The sequence below is a fragment of the Numida meleagris genome, chromosome 9, assembly GCF_002078875.1.
Source record: "Numida meleagris isolate 19003 breed g44 Domestic line chromosome 9, NumMel1.0, whole genome shotgun sequence".
Taxonomy (NCBI): Eukaryota; Metazoa; Chordata; class Aves; order Galliformes; family Numididae; genus Numida; species Numida meleagris.
The window spans coordinates 6894136-6914640 of NC_034417.1; the positions used below are offsets into that span (position 1 = coordinate 6894136).

At 37.0% G+C, this 20505-nt stretch overlaps 1 protein-coding gene across 5 annotated transcripts in view; it reads right to left on the reverse strand.

Moving 5' to 3' along the window:
* Window positions 1-20505, reverse strand: part of TCF12 (transcription factor 12) — a 157941-nt gene that overhangs the window by 57362 nt on the left and 80074 nt on the right. For all 5 annotated transcript variants that reach the window (XM_021406842.1, XM_021406840.1, XM_021406844.1 and 2 more), the window contains exon 7: window positions 12818-12882. In XM_021406842.1, the coding sequence (XP_021262517.1) occupies window positions 12818-12882 (65 nt within the window). The remainder of the gene's footprint in view (window positions 1-12817; window positions 12883-20505) is intronic.

Genomic DNA, 20505 nt, shown 5'->3' on the forward strand with positions numbered 1-20505 from the left:
AGGCTCCTATTTAAGGGAAGCAAACAATCAAAGCACTTAAGTGTTTATATAGCAATTGGGGCTTAGATACGTTATTTCACTACAGCATATAACACAACAGCACTCATCTCAATCAAATCCCTCAGTTTCCTGACAAGCAGGCAGAAGGCAGCTGCACAAATTCCATGAAAAAGAGAAAGTAGGACACGCTTGGAGACAAACTCACTCAGCATTTCTCAGAATTATGCAGAACAGGCAATAGAGGTGCAGCTCCTGCCTTGCCGTAAACCCAAAATACTGCACCAGCAGAGCAGAAGTTGAGCGTTTTGTTGCTTTGATTGAACAAGAAGATGGATGAAGACCTCAAGTACGTATAAAGTGCATCCTAATATTTTATATGTCCTGCCTTATGAATAAACCCGACAACATGCATGCACTAGTTTAAATGAATATAGCAAAACGGAGGAGTCAAACTCTGCTAAACTTGCAAGGTCCCCCTGTTAAATTGTACATCTTGTTACTGCAACTCCAAAGGAAAAGCTAGCACAAAATTAAACACGGAAAAATAATTGGTCTGTGAAATAATAGTGCAGTGCAGAGGTTTGGGATGCAAATAACCATTCACCTGAGTTCCACGCAATCTCGTTTAAGCCAAAAATACAAATGATACAGAAGATGCTGAATTTCACTTCATTCAAGTCCACAAACTTTGGCAACTGTAATGAATATGCACTCCAAGACAGGAGCTGAATTTGGAAAAAAAAAACAACCAACAATGACATATAACAAATTCATTTTAAATTTAAATTCTAGAGATATGTTTGCAATTATGAGTATGTTGTTAAAAAAATCTCACTCTCAGAATACCATCAAATCGTAATGTGAAATAGCGTCACCATTTTGAGAACAAAGGGACCTTGAATGAGTAATCAATAGCAACTGGCAGAAAATGAGGCATTAATTATGATCCTCTCTAGCGTTTTGTCTCAAACAAGGTTTCATTACATATATTGTGCTAACCTGTACCTCTTCAAGCCATTACCAATAGATGTGATACATTTTTAGTCTGTTTCAGGAGTAGAAACAAATCAGAATTTAAAAAGGCAACAACAACAAAGCATCTGAAGTGTTATACGATAACTTCAGTATTTTTTCTTGATCAATTTAAAGGAAATCAGGGGTTGCTAATAAAACATCTCAGGAGAGGATCCTCTAACAACACGCTGATAATTGCAAACATATTCCTCATTTTAAAAAAGATACTTAGATCTCATAATCTCGATGTAGTCTCTTGAAAATTTAATTATCATCTCCTATACCTAAAGTATCATGCAGGTTTGAGAAGATAATGACAGTCATCCATCAACTGCATCCTGCCAGTGTAATCAGGCTGATCTAGCTCACTGGAGTAAAGAACAGCTACCTAGGGTACTAAACACTGAAGTGATGCAACATCATAAACAAAACAACAGACATTTAGTTCTACTGTCTTCCTAATTAACATTAACTCTGAAAAATACCAACGTATCAATATATTGCTTATTCCGTGTATATGTCGAAGTGGAATCCACTGCTATGGATAATTCTGTTCATGTGCATGCAGTATTACTGAGATTAAGCACAGGAACAGGGGACAGTGAAGAAAATATCACAGGAAGAAGTTTGTGCTCAATTCCAAATACGTTTTTTAAGCAGCAGGAGCAGTAGAGATTAAATGTGAGGGGAAAGAAACGTTCTGTATTGCTTTTGCATCTAAACAACTTTAAAGCACCCAATTAATGCAACTATTTTAAATGAACACCTTCCTCCTCTTATGTGACAGTGGTGTTTCCCTACACCAATATCGCATACTTGCAAGACCGCAAATTCTGTCTTCCACTTCTAAAAGCAGCACCCTGCTGATGTTGGTGTCCAGTCCCTGAGGTTATGCTGGCTCAGCTTGTCTTTGCTCATTCCCCCAGGCAAGGTATTTTTTGCACTGCTCACTGAGTTCTAGCAAGGCGTTACTAAGCATTGTGATTACAGGTCAGGCTCCTTCCCTTCACATCTCTTCGCTACATTATGAAAACAATAATTTGAATGTCCTCCTTACTGTGGCAATACAAAAGCAGAAGGTTTGCGGAGAACTGCAAAATGTCAGAAAAGAAGCAGCTGAGAGTTTTTGTTTGGTTGGTTTTGGTGGGTTTTTTTTTGGGTACAAGCCTTCTCACTTTCCTGCGTTTACAATATGTAAGTGTGATAAACCAATAATATTAACAAAAGACTGTATGCTGAGTCTTATTTACAGAAGACAGACTATAAAGGATATATAAGGTTCAAACTATCCTTGCATCTGTTTCTCCCTCTGCATTTTTCAGCAAAAGATTTTAAAAGATTTCACATGATTTGTAGAATACTTCATTTACATGGTGGGGAAGCTGTGTATCCCCTCTCCTACACAGCCAAGAGTAAAATCTCACTGACACCAAGCAGCAAATCAGAAAATGTGTAAAATAATGAGGGTTCAAAAAATATAGCAACCAGATAACTGCTGGGACTTAACATGAAAAACATGTATTTTTCACATACGATCAAGTGAAAGGTAATCCCAATACTAGAGGCTAGTCAATGGAACTGACAAGCTCAGTGAACACTTATTTTTGGCTACAGTAGTGCTGTCCCCTCAACTACTCCCAGTGAATGTTACGTTACCCTTCTCCCTCAACTCTAGAAACCTGTGGTATTAGGAGCACTGTCATCTTGAAAAGCATTCTGCTACACGTTCAGAGCCAATACAAGATGGGTGGCTTAGTTCCATGGAAGCGGAATCAAAATGGAAATCCATCTTACTTCTTTCCATCCACTGGACAATCTGCCCAAGATCCACTCCTTGCCATTCCCAGGCGGTAACCGCTAAACAACAGGTTGCCTACATTACTCTTAACTCTGCCTTCCCAGTTTCAGTTTTCATCTTGAAAGCAGTAACCTCTGCAGATGCAAAGTCTGATATGGAACATTCTCTGAAGAAGTGGAAAGAAAATGGGGGCTCAACATGTTAGAGTAGTCAGAGACAGAAAGAATAAACATTGCAAGAAAATCCCAAGGGCAATCCAGCTCATTAAACCCAGGTATGGTTAGGAGAAAACTGAACTAATCTTTTCCTCATCCTCCAACAATACTGTAAATACAAAACTGAAATGCACCCAACTCTGAGGCAGAAGGATGAACAACAGACAATTCATATTTAGCATAAATAAATGAATTGAAATTCTGCATTTCATGGTGTAAAATGCTTCTTACTTCCTTACAAACCAGGATGTAAAATATATCTTCTGATTTACAGGACATTCATTAAACTTAATCAAACAATCAAAAATTAAAAGGAGGCAAGAAAATTTGCTAATTCTAAATAGTGTGAGAAAAGGACAGGCAAGCACAAACACAAGTAGCAGTTTGCTTCCTGTAGACAGCTAAAATGATTTCTCCCAAAGCTGCTCCTGTTTTATAAATAGCATCCCTCAACCCGGCTAACTAATTCCCAACACCTGCTACCCACTTTGTTCAAGGGGATGTCTTCCCTGATTAACTTCAGGTGGACACCTCTAGCTCTGGAAAAAGAAATTGAGTTTATGCCCGGTATTTTTTTTTTAAACTTTCTAAAAAGGTTCTGCCTGCAAGCATGCTCCCTATCTGCTGAGAGACAGAAGAGATTTTCCCAGTAGCACAAGTAGTAATTTTCTTCTAATTAATCATCATCAAGAGAAAGTAACTTGATTTTACTTGAGAAATAAAACGGAGCAAAATAAAACTCATGTTTGGACATCCCATCTGCCCTTAAAATCTCTCTATCAGCATCTCGTCCTTTTAAGACAGTATCAGCTACAGAAGCCAGGGTTGCTACTTCAGTTAACACTGTGACAGCTTCCCTTTAGGAGATGCATTTCTAACAGGTCCATAGCTCAGATGGGAAAATCTGCTTTGAGAGATGCTTGACGTCAAAGGTCTCAGAGAAAAGGAGATTAAAAAGAAAACTTACAAAATAAAATCAGTTTGTTGGCTTTTAAGTTATTTGGTACTAACTCACCTCCCTCTTCCCATACTTTAAAAAAAATACATCTATTTCCATAACTCAGTACTGGATATGAATAGACATTACAGCCTCTCTACAGTTTCTTACATGAGGTAGGAAGAACCCACTTGTGCCCTTTTCTAAGGCCACACAGATAAGAAAGGCCCAGAACATCATGCGCTTTTCTGCCTCACTCGAAAAATCCATCTAAAAACAGTGAGGAGGAAAAGCTTTCTTGTTTAATAGGCACTTCAGTTTTAAAAAGGAGAGTGCATTTTGTTTCCACAGCTGATGCAATCTGACGGCTTTCATTAGCACTACAGTAAATTCTAATACATCTTTTTTATTTTATTACAAAATGGGATCCCCTCTGTGGCACATGTGCTTTTCTATAATTAGATTAAGTTTCAAGCCTACAATTTGTTTCCTTATTATACACACTTACGTTTGTAATTGTAAATGTATATTCTGTATTTTTATATCTAAAACAAGTAGTAACTTATTCCACTAACAGCCATTTAATAATCAGAAAGTTGAAAAAAGAAAAAACCCAAAGGGATCTGAAACACACCAGCTACGAGCCTAACAGAAAGAATTATCCAACCTCTAGCATCCCTTGTGCTGTATGATTACTTCCTCCTGTCAGCCACTTAGGTGTGGTCTAAAGATGACCATTTCTCACTCCTAAGACAACTATTTGAATTTTTGTATTAATTTGAAACCATTAACTAGTTCTGTTTTGAACTTTTCAATAACACCACAATCCCACAGGAGCAGACAGCACAGCCTCATGTCAGAATAACTGTCTGATCACTTCTCCCAAGGAAGCTGAGTAGAGTCAGAGGCATTAGAGTTGAGCAATAAATAAAAAAGTTTCAGGTATAAACAGAATTCCCACAGAAAGAAATGAGAACTCCTGAAACATCATGGACGTGCTTAAGAAGAGAGTCTACTTCTCAAGTTTGCACATGAAATACATCAGGTTACCAGGAAGAAACTAAGAATTGGTCATTAGAGCAACTGAGAAACACCTGATGTATTTGTTCTCAATAGCTGTCCGACATCTAGGGCCTGCTATGTGTTGGCATACAAGGGCTGCTCCAAAAGTAACAGCTTCTATTTTATTACATTGGCACAAGACATCAGAGGCGGATGTTGGTGGTATGGCAGCAGAGGGTGAACCTTCCCACCAGCATTCCATTATACTTTTTTGCTGTGTGACAGATGGCAGCAGAGGGGCAGTCTGACATGGAAGTGCAGATGAAGCAAAGGGGTGGAACTGAATTCCTCTATGTGGAAAAAATTGCACCCATTGACATTCACGGATGCTTGTTGAACTTTTACGGAACCCAACTAGTGCATGTCAGCACAGTGAGGCAGTAGATGGTGCATTTTAGCAGTGGTAATAGTGGGTCACCTCTGCTTGTACAAATTGTTATAAGTGCAATACGCAGGCTATTGCTCATTGCTGGCAAAAATGCATAGACAGTGGTGGTGACTTTGAGAAACGTGGAGACGTTGAGAAAGAGTGTTTTGTAGCTGAGAATTTGCTTTATCAGTGTTATTGTGCTCTTTGTACCTGTTGTAGTTTCCACGGAAATAAATAGGAGGCATTACTTTCAGAGAGACCTACGCACAAAGCCATGGTGAAGCACGTTAGTGATGTGATGCAATAGCCCTTGTATTAGCGTAATTAATCGTCAGAAAGCTGGGGAAACATTCCAGGAGCAACTGCAAAGACGGACAGCCACACTGCTGTTTGAGGGCTACACTTGCAGATGGAGAAATCTGTTCGGAAACTTTCATACACACGTGAACAACAGCCACATTTTAAGCTGTGATTTGCTACAAATACCTTTTTCTTTCTTGACTCACATTTTAAGTAACATCTCAGCTGCCAGATACCAGCAAAGCAATATTCAACCCCAGTATTCACAATCACTCATTTTTTCACCATCAAGTTTTTTGTTCTTAAAAAACATGCATTTTGAATTATATTTTTCATACTGTTTGCTTTTCCACTTTTGTCAGTAAATCTCATTTTTGCTTTGCATGTATTTTCATACATACTCATCTCCTAATATACTCATGCCTGCATGCTTATTCTTCCAGGTACTTAATGCTACTTGATGCTTTACTTTAAAAAAAAATCAGTTACATCTTCTGCATTCTACTATATACATCTTACAGTTATGTAGTTCAAACATTAAAAATACTTTCTGAGCTTGTGCTATTCAGAATTCTATTCATATTTTTTTTTAATGCAGCTAGCTAGTAACTACATCCTGCTTTGGATACCTGCTTTGATTCTGCCTCACCAATTTACCAGGAACGCAAGAAGTCTGCCATTTTTGCCTAATCACATTATGAGCAAGCTTCTAGTTTCCTCTAGACAACTCAAAATTGTCATCAGAACAATCAGGCAGCAAGGTAGTAATGCTAGAAGTTTTTCAGTATGTGACTTATTTTCAGTCACAGTTGACATTATACACAGTCTCCAGCTAGCGACTTATATACAGCCTTGCTCAGTGGTACTGCTTCCCTTTAACTACATTTTTTTTTTTAAAGGAAGAACAAAACTTAACACTACTTACTTCATCTAGGGATTTAGAATGAAATATTTACATACCAAAGGCAATCACAGCCAACAGGGAACAAATGTGAGAACACACATTATCTGATTGTTTTTTATTCCTCAAGTTTTCACATTTTTATCTTGGTCAAAACTACTCTCTATATTAATTTTTGATAGACAATAACTTCACTTTCAGGAGTTGTTCTACTTTTATAACACTTCATTGTGTGAGATGTTGTCAGAGCGTTTTGTGAGATACTCATTTCTGCAGGACTGTAGTAATATTGAGCAAGGATTGCTCCTTAGGTTTATGACTTTAAAGTCTTTTGGAATGCGAAAGAGGCAAATTACTGGGTATGTAAACGCCAAGAAACACACACTCGCAAACATTTCTTTTGCCGATGTAATCTGTTAAAATGTTCAAAAAATAGGTGCTAAGGACATTGTTTGGTTTATTTGCAAGTTCTTGCAGTGCATCTGGTAAGACACACTTTTCAATACAAAAATAAAACATTTTTTTCCGTGCGTGAAGGACGTTAAGGACCACCAACTTATAATCATGAAAAATTGTATTTATTCTTTAACGCACTGCTAATTGCAGACAAGATGCATTCTTTAAAGTCTCACATTCAGTTGGGATGAAAGCTCTTATTAAGTAAACACAAAGGTCATGATTTTTCAAAACTGAACAAAAACTGTATGAATTCCCGTTGCTCAATATCTATATTAAATTCTGTTGTATTTTTTCAGCACACGAGTCAGGCACACACAACTCTACCTCTGAGTGGTATCTAAATGACAAAACGCTTCTATGTCGCATCAGAACAAAGATGGCAGATGGATGAGTTTGTTCCAACTTACGATTCAAAGAGAAATCAGCTATTTATTTCTCCAAGGTACTATTCAAGTAACAGCATATATTTAAAGTAATTTATGAAACACTAAACACATCACTAAATCTGTCTTAACATTCGATTGAAGCCTGTATTTTGTTCCTGATAAACAAGAAATTGGGAAAACCTGAGAAGCTGTCTGAAATTATGTCTTAATATGTTTACTTGAACTATATTCCCATAAGGAACACTAAGCATGGTGCTAATGTGCATAAAATGTTACTGTCATACTGCAAAATTCAGGCTAATTTAATAATGCTTGATGTGCCTTACATCATGTTCCAATGATGTAATAATGTGCTGCTAAATGAGTCACCTCACATTAACTTCACAGCAATAGCAGAGCTGACAGCTACTGAAGGAAAAGCAGAGTAGCAATATTACTGGAAACACTGATGGACCATCTTTCTACTGGATTTTTTTTTTGCCCATCCAAAACACTAAGAATTTGAAGCAGCCATATTTATTGCCAATAGATGTGAAATGTGTATATTATTAGCAGCCAGAAATGAGTTAGAAAAAAATAATCTACCAGTAGTGAAAGAAATACAGTGTGCACAGTAGCATAAATGCTTCATACACTCCTTATGAAGCGCTATACATTTCACATTGCATGAAATACATGCATACATTTCATACATTATATAATGCTATACACTTCATACAGTACTATGTTCATAATTTTACACCGTAAGTGAAATGCATTTAGCCAAATATAATCCACAGCTCTTTCCAGCAATCACACGTTTTGCAGATTTATTCTTAATTAAGCTTTTTTCTAAATGGGTTTTATAACACTTGAAATACCCCATCACCAAACAGAGCACACAGATTAGGGAGTTAAAAAATGAAGTTAAGACAAATCTGCCCATAAAAAGGTTATATTTCAAACAAAAGCCAACAAGTGCCAGCTCTTTAGCTCTCTGCTAACATCCACTATCTTTAGCAATCAATTTTTTTCCTCACACTGGATACTACACAGATTTGAAATCACTATGAAGGGACTGAAAATGTTTCATTTCCATGTATCAAGAAATCTGTACTGCCTACTTTTTATGCACGATAGTCATGAGCAATTTTCTACCTTCAGCTTAGTGATGCTGACCACCTTACACCTCCTCTGCACTCACTGGAGAAACTAAGGAAACATGGACAACTACAGCTGCTGAAGACTCAGCACAGCTGGTTAAAAGCAGTAGTTTGAAGCACATGATCACTCTAAGCTAATGTAGTAATTCAGGCTTCGCAGGCAGACCATCAGCAACCAAATGTGTCTGAGATTGGATGTTTGTTATGAAAAAGGCAAGTACAAGATGGCAAACATTAACAGCATTGTCAGGAAGACACATTAAACGGTAAGGCCTTAGATGGGGTATTCCATCTAGTTTAGAACACTGGAATTCCACAGTGATGCAAACCTACCAAAGAACACCCAAAGCAGAGCATAAGCTTTTCTAGCAGCATTTCAATATGAGACAGACACTCTTACGTATCCCCAATGAAAATGAAATAAATAGATCTGAAGCAAAATCAACTCCATTTATGTTACTCCATTAGATTTACAAAGGACTCCTCTATCATCTTAATCATTTCTCAGTTTACAGCCTCTACAGGCTTGACTACTTGAGGATCTACGAGGGACAATGTAGTTGATGCTTCACTTGGATTGTCAAAACGACTTTTTGGGATTGCTTTTGACCTTCCTCCCTGTGATCACTTTCAAACACTGTAACAAGAATGAGAGCTGTATATTGGGTGTTTCCAAAGATTAATGATGAATAGCTATTATGACATACATAAATACACACACGTACCTTTGAAGAAAAATAAAGAAACAAGAAATCCTACCACTTCCTAACTCCAAGTTAGCAAATGATTTCAAATGCTGTCAGATTTAACTGACAAGATCAAAGTAAAATGTAATTTTAAATTGAATTAAAATCTAATTGAAAGTTAATTCTATCAACATTTTTCATTATCCTAAATATAAACACAAGAAAGATCTACCTACAATAACATTTTCCCCCATATACTAAAGATATTTAAGAATAAATGGTGGGAGAAGTAGTAGAAAGCATATCAAAGGAATACATACAAGTAAAAGGCACGTTAAGATTTTGGCATTTAAATAGATACATGGAAAAAACAATATTAAATGGTGATAGATATAAGCAGTTAGGAGACATAAAAGCACTTTGCTCTGTGAGAAGCCAAACAACAGAAATTACTCATTACCACAAAGCATGAGAGAATTTTATGCAAAGTTAACAAACCTGCTTTGTAATACAGAACATTAACTTAATGAAGGAGTAATGTGGAAATTAGTTTGCTTCCAAACTAGTGTCAAGTTTGAACTATTATATTTAAGTATAGTACATAAGGAGTTATTTGAACAACTCTAATTACATGAATACAATATTTCGCTGTCTAGACTGGCAACAATATCAAGTCTATAACTGGAACCTGAAGTGTACTGCTTTTTCTGATAATTTAGCTGAAAGCTCACCCATACAGTTGCAAATGGGTCTTTGTCACGTGCCTTGTAGAGAAGTAGTAAAGGTTATGAGAATGATACTTCCTTAATAAAGGAAGAAACATTAGGACCTGCATTGCCACATGGTGCTGCCCATTCACACTTTACGGGCTACTATTGAAGAGACCCAAAAAAAGAAAGTGAAATGCCAATTTACTCTTGAGAAGAATTATGTTCTTGAAAATATCAGTTGATGATTTAGAGTCATAAAAAGAATTTTCTCTTCATTTAAAAGCACATGAAAACCACAAAACAATATGGAATTATATTAGATAATCTAATTATGAAAAATTGAAAGCCCAATGACATCGTTTTCCTTAAAAGATGCACACAATCTCCAGTATGAGTAAAAGAATTCCCTAGTGAACTGTAGTCAATGATAATCAGTATTTATTGAGAAATGAAAAGTCATCCAACATATTTCAGTCAGAAGGACACCATAATATCAGTAATAAACTAAACTGCATACTGAAAAGCCATTCCTTGCACAGAAGTGGCAGCATGGAAGGTAAGGGGAAGAGTTGGTAAGCAACACATGAAAACACAAATCTAAAGAACCACCGATCCCTGGTGGACAGTATGTAAAGCTCTATCCCTCCAGCACATTCTGCTCTTACAGATTTTGGATCTCATGGTTGAGCAGCAAGATTCTCTTTTCCATGCTCACAACATGATTTCTTCCACTCTTCCCAAGCTGGAATATGTCGTTATAGCTTCTCACATGTCAGGGGCTAGATTCAAGACAGCAAATTAAGTAGGTGAAGGATGACTATTACTGTCACTTGCTTTATATGACTGTCTGCTTCCATCTTAAAATTTAAAGGAATTTAGGCAAAGATATCATTGAAGGAACAATGAAACAGCACGTGGCACCCCTAGTCCAAGTGCAAGACCATCTTCCTCTTGTCTCTTCATAAAGTGCTCTAAAGCAACCAGTGTCTAACTTGTCAAGGCAGAACTGACTGTAATCCTCCACTACGTCAAAATAATTTAGGAACAAAACAACATCTGCATAATTTTATTGCCAACAGTGCCCAAATCAGTTAAATTCATGATGACAGCAGAGTCTAACATACATTCATCTTTTCCTTTTCTTGGCTGTCTGGGACAATAAGCCTGGTAGATTTTTGTACTTTAAAGTCTACTGATGCACAGAAATACTATCAGGCGAAATTTAAAACCAAAATCACAACAAACAAAAGAAAACAAGGCAAGGCTGAGATTTCAAAATACTGATTCCAAACACTGATTTCTAGATGTGCTGTCCAAGATGCCTGGAAATAATTTCAAGTACTGACATCTTCCTTGTGATTCTAATTGTTCAAGTATAAAATCATTACATTCCAGCAAGCATCCTACTTGGAAGCAGACAGCAGAGAAGCAGCACGGCTTCCTGACTCTCCTTGTCTACTCTCCACAGGTCCGTGCAACTGAAATAGGAATTCTTTCTATTACTGTTTGGATATGGAAATGAACATGTACGAAGCACTACTAGATTAGCAGATTTAACACTCACAGATGAACAATGACTTTTTATTCAACAAATAATAAATAGAAGTAAAGCAAGCTAAAATTAAAATGAGCAATTACTCAAAAGCAGTCATCCTATAGACACTTACTTTCTTCTTCCAGAGACAGGTGAGGAAATGAACGTAAAAAAGAAAAAAAACCAAAAAACTCCACAAACCCACCAGCACAAAAAAGAAGGACACACCCAATAACCTACCTTTACCCTACAGAAAAGCCTTTCCCTTATGCAACTGATTGGTTGTCCCTCCTGGCAAAATAGTAGTCTTTGTAACTTACATCTCGGGTGATATCCAAAGAGTTTGTAAGTGATGCTCTGTCAAAGAACCCACCAAGAAAGACCAGGCTTCTGTTACACGTTTCTATCGGAGATCACTTTTGGAAGCATCTCCAGAACTTGTCAGATTTGCAAACATGTTTATTTTAAATTAAGACTCATTCTTGTACCTAACTTATGAACAATGCCTTGCTGCAACAAGAAAGACTTGTTGAATTAATTTAAGTAGTACATTATCGGATTTCAGCTGTAACAAGACAGAATGGCAGTTCTTTCCTTTGAGATGCATTATCTGCAAACATCTCTCTCCTACTAGTATTGCACCACCATTATATACTGAAACTACGACATTTGGAATTGGCTTAACAGCTGTTAACAACAATGTCACTTTCAAAAACCTAGATTCAAGACCGGAAAACACAAGGCTTGAAACTCATTATGTGTGCTGGCAAAAAAAAAAAAGTAACAGAAGGAAACATGCTATATGATCCAAAGAAAGGATTCTCAGTACAAATGACTTCTTTCTTAACACAGCAAAATAAGTCAAGCTCTATCTAAAAAGCTGAGATTTGTTGACATTCATGAAAAATCCAATATCACACACTAATCCTGATGCGCAATCCATATTGGTCTGCAGCTCTCTTGGTGGATGTGGAGAGAGGAGTAAATAACTTCAAAGGGTAAAGAAAAGCAATTTTGCAATGAAAAGATTACACATACAATTGAAATACATCGCTCAAGATGTTCAAATTAGTAACAACTTCCCATTTACTAAAATGTAAGATTTCACTGTCAAGAGCTATAGAACCAGTTCCATTTGCACAAGGAATGAGAATCTCCTAAATGAGGAGTGCAAGATTATTTGACAACACAGAAACCAGAAAACTCATTCTGCAGTTCACGGATACATTTTTGTTTATGATATTTGGGTGTCTAAGTTTTAGTTCAAATTATTCCATTTGCTTTAAATCATCACTATACTTACTTGACAGCCTGGCAATCCCGTATCTCTGGCATACAATGGAAATGGACCTCTATCTGAGGCTTTTCCTATAAAAGAAAGATAATTTAAATTAGACTCTTTTAAAAGTTTGCTGAATTAACTGTGTCAGTTATGCACATATATATGTAGTAAAGAAAATCTGTTAGCAGCATCGTTAATTTACAAAAATTAATTTGCATGAATAAGAGTAAGCTTCTAGATACATCTGTGCTTAGCACACACAAACAACACTACCGTAATAGACAACACATTTTGTAGATTTCATTTCTTACACAGCCAATCGGTAAGAATGAACTACTGCTTAATTTTTTAATTGTTTTAAAACACCCCCATCGGTATGTTGAAATTGTAAGGGCAAAGGCTCAATGCAATTCCACTTCCATTATCAGCCAAACTAGCACACAGCCAGTGTCATCTTAGGTGACAAATACAATAAGCAGTAAAAAAAAAAAAAAAAAAAAATGCACAAAAGAACAAAACCAAATTCCAAGCAAAGAAAACCACCACCAAACTTAAATCATGTCTGACTCATTCAGGTCTGCATACTCATCCCTCAAAAATCCTTTTTTTCTGTGTAAATTCTAGTTGGAAAAAAAAACACACCCAAACAATAGAATTTGTTAAGACCACCAAGCAGACTCTTTTGCCATATATGGAGCATTTGCCTGTACGTAGCACGTACTGAACACAGTACATCATGCAGAGCAGTTGCCCTCTGATGCCGCTGTATTATAAGACATTAGTAATACATCTGCAAGCTCCAGAAAAACCACAGCCATATTTGATGGCTGTGCCAACCAACTGAAATGTCTGTATATTAGAACAGTGCGAAAGCTCTCCAGTAGGGCTCAGAAGTTTATCAGTTTCGTTAATTAATTCTTAAACTCTGCTCAACATGTCAGGAATCAGGCAGTCATCAAATACGGATGTAACAGAAAATACCAGCTGCATATGACTTCCTTAATTATGACACAGAACTAAGAAACACCTTGTAATACCAATCCAGAGACTTATCCAAAAGATAAGCACCAACAAACCATGGTAGCCACCTATTCAAAACCATAAAATATTTGAGAGATTTGAAAATGAAAGCCATTGTATCTAAGTAGAAATTTTCTGAAGTATGTGTACATTGTTCAGTCTTCATAAGAAGAAAAGCTTGCTTTTCTTGCGCATGTCCATTTTAGTGTTAAATAGCTCAGTACTAACGCAATTGCACTTCTAAAACAGAGCTTTGTTTTTTCTCATTTTCTGTCTTACCGGCAAAAATTTCTAAGTGACATTTCATATGAGGGAACACTATGTTTACTCTTCAGTAAAAACGTACAGCTTGTGTAAGTGAAGAGGAAGAGTGAGTTTGGCACTCTTGGAACAGCATCTCTGCAAGATTATCTTCTTGATAACTATAGGTAGCCTGGTCAACAACAATTCATTTGAAAAATGGCAGTACTGCTGTAACAAAGGGAAGTAAGAAGTTAACATTTTTTTGCTGTAGCAATTTGCATCTAACAGCTACCAGGCACCAAACAAATAAAATACCTAGCATGCAAAATTTTATGAAGTAGCATGAATCACGCTGTTCATGTTAACCAAACTCAGCACTTTCTTTCCAGAAAATGAGAATCTTAACATCACATGATGAACAACTTCAGCTGAAATATGAAGTACTCCAGGCAGGTTTTAAAAGAAATGTTTGTATAAAAGAGTCAGTTTCAGAAATTTGAAAAATCATGCTTTAAATTACAGTTTGTGCAACAAGCAAGAAATTGCTAGATAAGAGCACAAAATCATGGTATTTAAATGTTATCACTTAAGAAGTTGGCATTTTCTAAGAAGCTGACTACAGTATCCCACTCTAAAGTGAATTTGGTTCTAAATATTGGTCTAATTATTATCGAGAAGTACTGCTAGAGCAAGTTAACATTTAGCTTGTGCTCAAACAGACAACCTTTTCACTGAAGGATTTGGAAAGCAATGTAGGATCAGATTCCAGATAGGATCCCAAACACAGCCCCAGCAGAAGTGCTTAGAGATGACTCAAGTCTCCGGTACTGCCATGCTATCATTCCTGAAGCAAAACCTCTGCCCTGCTTACAAAGTAGCATCACTATTAACTCTTCTTCAGGCTACGTATGAGAAGCTCTATGACCCTGAGTTCTGAGTTCCATCCAGATTTGAATTAAAGCAATAGATACTTAAAAATAATTTAGTCCGTTATTATTATCTTAAATCTGCAGAAGACAACTCACAAGGCATTTGGCCCTCAATGACCCAGAGTGAGTTCGCATTTTCATTTTTAGGAAGTTCCATGTGTTAACAACAAAAAACTTCCAGAATCTAATCACTACCTAACAGGCTTACAGCTCAAGAGCTGCAGATCTAAAAGAATAAAAACCGAGAAATTCCCACTAAGCAACTTGAATCACAAATGTTTCCTAGCTTCATAAACTTCAAAACTTGACACATTCTGTGCCAATTAAAAAGCATTATAAAGCATATGTAAATAGCAGTTTTTCTCCTGCAAGCACCTATCTGATAGGTTCTCAACTTCACAGAGCTTTTGATACTGCACAAGGAATTGTGTTCCATGAATCTATCTGTACAACGGCCGTGCAGCCTAAATGCTCTTATCACAGAACAAACTGAAACAGCAAGATGCAAAGGGATGGTCAACTGAAAACAGCACTGCACTAACTCAGCTGAGGACTGCTTGAGCCAACATGGTATAAACGCCCACCAGTAGAAAAAAGCATTTACCCACTGTTTCTAGGTATCACTTGGTTCATGAGTGGATGACAGAATAACTGCAAAAAAATACTTCAATTCCCACAGAATTAACTGTTTGCAGACTAAAGATTTTTCTATGTGTTTCCCAAGAATTTATTTGCTCAGCAGTATGGAAAGTACCGATGTTTTTAAGCGAAGCAATGTCTATCAGCCAGCCTGAATGCACGCCACAGGGACCACAGCTGGCAGCTGCTCTGTCTGTCAGACACGAAGCATGCCTGCTCCTCGCACGCAGAAGAATCTTGCAGCAATCTTTGAAACATCTTTTAAATCACGCTTCTTAATCGGCATTTCATCACTGATAACGCTGTTGGTCAGTCACAACAGAGAGCCCACTCCAAAATCACTTCATAACTGAACATTCCGATGGATGATGCAAAAAGTTCAACACAATATTTAAACACTTTTCCACACTTAGTATTACAACTTATTAGATAAGGAAAACGGAGGATGAAAAGTTTATAGAACACCACCCTTGCTGCTTTGAGAACTGGTCTTTTTTTTTTTTTTTTTAATTTGTTAGCTTTAAAAAAAATTCTTGCTCCACAATTATTTCAGTAAGACTACAGCATTTAAATTTGCTCAAAACACAGAAACAGCCCTTTTCCTAGAATCTGGTGTACTACCTTCTTCTTAGAGTGACTGACATTTCCCTCAGTACTGCTGGTGTCATTTCTTCATCTTCTGCTGCTATGAGGGTCTGCTCGTCCACAGGGAATATCACAGTAGATTTGTATTACATCTACAATCTCTTGTCTAACAATTAAAAAACACATATTGCACACACACAAATATAAAAATAAAGATCTATAATACATTTTTCCTTATAGTACTTGCAACCAAAACTCATCAAAATGAAACAGATCGGAAGCAGTACAATTTGAAGAAAGTGCTTAAAACAAGCAACCTCCTATTCTCGTCACAACGATTTGTTTAAGTATTACTGGCTAAGGCGTGCCAAGCACACTGCTAGCTACGCTGATGATGTTTCAAAAGCCAGTGCCAGCAAGTGCAGCTGCTGGACTTGCAGCACCCTCCTCCTGTTCATCCGAAGCCAAATTACTCACTCGACTATGAACAATGAAGCAGCAACACAGGAAAATGCCAAGCGCAAGTGAGATTAGTGATAAACTACGGGATCCCTACAGAGGTCAGTGATTAGCAGGTCCCCAGTCGTAATCACTTTCCTAACCTCGTTGTTATCTTATCATACGCTCCATCTTAGCTCAGTCTTCTTGTGACTGCAAGCAGCTTCCCAATCAATAATCCTTGAAGTCTTACAAACACATCCACAGTCTTACATTTAATAAGGCAAACCTACAAAACGTCAATAGCCTGAAAACTCCCAGCGCACATACTACGGATTTGTCCCTTACTTCTTTCTTTGGTTGTAATTTTGAAGGACCATACAACTCTAATATTCTGCAAGAAGATTACATTTTGGAATGAGACTACAGAGTTCAAACGTCCAATCTCAGATTTGCCCAAAATTTCCTGGGGTACACCACGCCGTAAGTTTTTCATTTGTAAGACAGCATCATACTTCTGAATAGAACATGAAGTTCTATCTTGTTTTATTTGGATCAAGCATTTTTTATATCTAAATGATGCCAAGTATGGAGAGGCTGAAGCTGGAGTCACCTGGAGTCAACTCCCATTACAACTGTAATTCAGGAGCAATGGCTAGACGGCAAAAACTAAATTATTGCTTTCGCTGACATTTGGGCAGGACATTTTTTTTTAATTGTGTTTTCCAAGGACTGGAGAAGTTCAGAAGTTCTTTTATACTTGCAGTTGTGAGGGCATTTGCAGATGTCTTTCACCGTAAGAATTCTACTGATGGAACTGAGCAGGCAATAAATCTCAGAGTACATTTATCAAGACATTAAACACAGAAACCAAGGGATTTCTTGTAACTTCTTAAATGCAATATTTTAAAAAAGAAATAATGTCAGCGTGTGAAGTGGTATTAAAGAACCTGCTTCACAAAGACACGCTTTTGACATTTTCATCCCATTGATTTGTAAGTACTCCTAAGAAAAGGATGGAATAATTTATCAGTTTGAAAAGCACTGCATAGATCTTATGCTACAAAAACAATTTATTAATGTTCTTATGTACTTTAAATGCACAGGAGCTAAGGGTGGACTAAATTCCACACTATATTTGAGCTGACCTTATGAACTTGTAATTTATACGCTCACATCAAACTGAGAATGTTTCTGTTCCATCAGTGGCTGATACACGAAGATTCCTGGCTCACTGCTACTCCTATCCCTTCACTTACAAGGCTGATACTGTGCTAAATAACAAATCAAATGCTCGCAATGATCTAAGGGGCTAAAATCTCTGGCAAGAAGATACATCAGTAACTCAAGGCAAAGGGAAAAGCGGAAGTACAGTCCTCTTAAATGAAGAAGGAACTTCCTTCTCCCCTGAGCATATGTGGTATCTGTGAATCAAATAATTTTTGAATAGCTGTTCAATGTATTTAATTTCAATTCTTCAGTACCAGATCTACCCCAGGCCTTATCTAAATGTGTTACACAGACATATCATCCAGTGGGAGAAACATGCTAACTATTACTATGCTAAGATTTTACATAAAATGAAAAATAGAGAATGTACATTTCCAGAAGATAACAAGCAAATAGTGCACGAATATGAATATACATCCATTCCATACCAGTGGTGCAAAGGCATTTTAATCACTATCCACTCCATGCATTTCCAGAGAATCCCAGTTTCTGTACGCTGTCTGCTTTCTCCCTTTGCTGTCTTACTCATCTCAATTCCTCAGTAATCAAGTCAAAATTTCCAAGCAGTTAACAAATTTACCACTTACAGATAACTTGAAAAACCTCCTCTCCTGGTATCGATTTGTCCCAGATTTAAGGACAAGAATTACTCAGCTTCCATCAGTGACTTCAAAATCAAGTACATTTTTAAGTCTAAAGTGGATTTTAAAAATTGGAAATGAATAGAGAACCTACACTTTAAACTACACTACACTTATTTCTGATAAAAACATTATTTTAGTGACACTGCATGCTACAAATTGCTAATTTTCTCTTTTTTTATTTAAGAGTTATTTCTGGACTTAGCTACAACTCATCTTGCCATCCAAGATCTACTCACTCTCATTAAACAAACTGGCTTCATCAAAGAGACTCTCCATCTTTCTCTCTCTTATAACAAGCGTTCCTATTTTAGTACAAAACCAGAACTTAGAATAAGGGATCTCAGACTGCGAAGAAGTCTGGGCCCTGCGACCTGAAATGTGGAGATAACCGCACAAGAAGAACATCACTGTTACGGAAAGGAAAACTAGTACTGGAGCTAAACAGAGAATTAACTTCTAACTACCTATGAACTAAAACACTTTAACTGTGATCTCTTCAAATGATAATACCACATACATAGACTGATTCCCTTATCTGTACACATCTCATCTCTGTAAATTCATGACAATATTGATACCCGACTGCCAAGGAACCTGAGGGGTAAATACTGTTCTACAAGTCATAAAAAGCGACAAAGGAAAACACGTGTCCACTGTTTATTTTGGGAGGTGAGTCAAGAGGCATTCTTGATAGAGAAAGAAAAAAAAACATCTCCATGAGAGATCATAACAGCCGTGGGAATGTAGCTGAAGAAATGTTAACAATAATAGCCCAGATCTACACATAGTCAAGGTGAAAGCAAGTCTCAGGCTTAAGAACACCGAGGAACGCTATGTACTGCTCAATGTAGTAAATACAACTTCAGGTATCAGTTAGTACTGTATCACTGCTTGGCTATGTATGTCTTCCACAGGAATCACCGTGCTGCTTCAACTGACCCACAGCAGATAAGGAAAATACCTTTCCCACCATGTTAAGAACAAAAGGAATACTCATGTCAACATTGATAATTAATTTTTAAAAATGATAACATGAATAAAAATGATGACCTATTTTCTATTTCAACAGCACGGAAAATGTAAAAGCAAGCACTAACATTCTGCACTTCTCTATCAACAGGTACAGATAACCTGACACCAAGAGGATTCAGAAAATAAAGTTTTGCAGATATAAACCAAGTCATTCTCTAAAATATTAATACTTTTTCACTAAGGCTTAGAACGTTTAACAAAGTGCAACACTTCTGGAAGAAAACTCACTTTACATAATATTTAAAATGAGCAAATAAGATACCTACAAAATTTATTGCTTTGCTAGCAAACCATAAATAATGAAATCACTAAAATGAAATCTAATTAATAAAGAATTACATAAATTAATAGTAATTCTTCTCAAGTTGAATTGGTGAGGAAGTGTGTTTTTACAATGATGGCAGACTCTGCCATCTTACAATGCAGTAGATTTTTGTGAAGTACCTGATTTGATACAAAAAAATACTTAAGACAAAAAGCCTAAATAATTTAAAGTATGTATATATATTATTTTAAAATAATAATGCATTACGTGATCATAGAATCAGCTAGGTTGGAAAAGACCTATAAGATCATCCAGTCCAACCATCCACCTACCACCAATAACCCCACTAAACCATGTCTCTCAATGCTATATCTAAACGTTTCTTGAACACCTCCAGGGACAGTGACTCAACCACCTCCCTGGGCAGCCCATTCCAGTGCCTGACCACTCTTTCAGAAAAGCAGCGTTTCCTAATGTCCAGTCTAAATCTCCCCTGGCGCAACTTGAGGCCATTCCCCCTTGTCCTGTTACTAGTTATAAGAGAGAAGAGGCTGACCCCCAGCTCACTACAACCTCCCTTCAGGTAGTTATAGAGAGCGATAAGGTCCCCCCTGAGCCTCCTCTTCTCCAGACTGAACAATCCCGGATTAAAAGTCAGACCAGGTTTCAGAATGTAATTGTAAA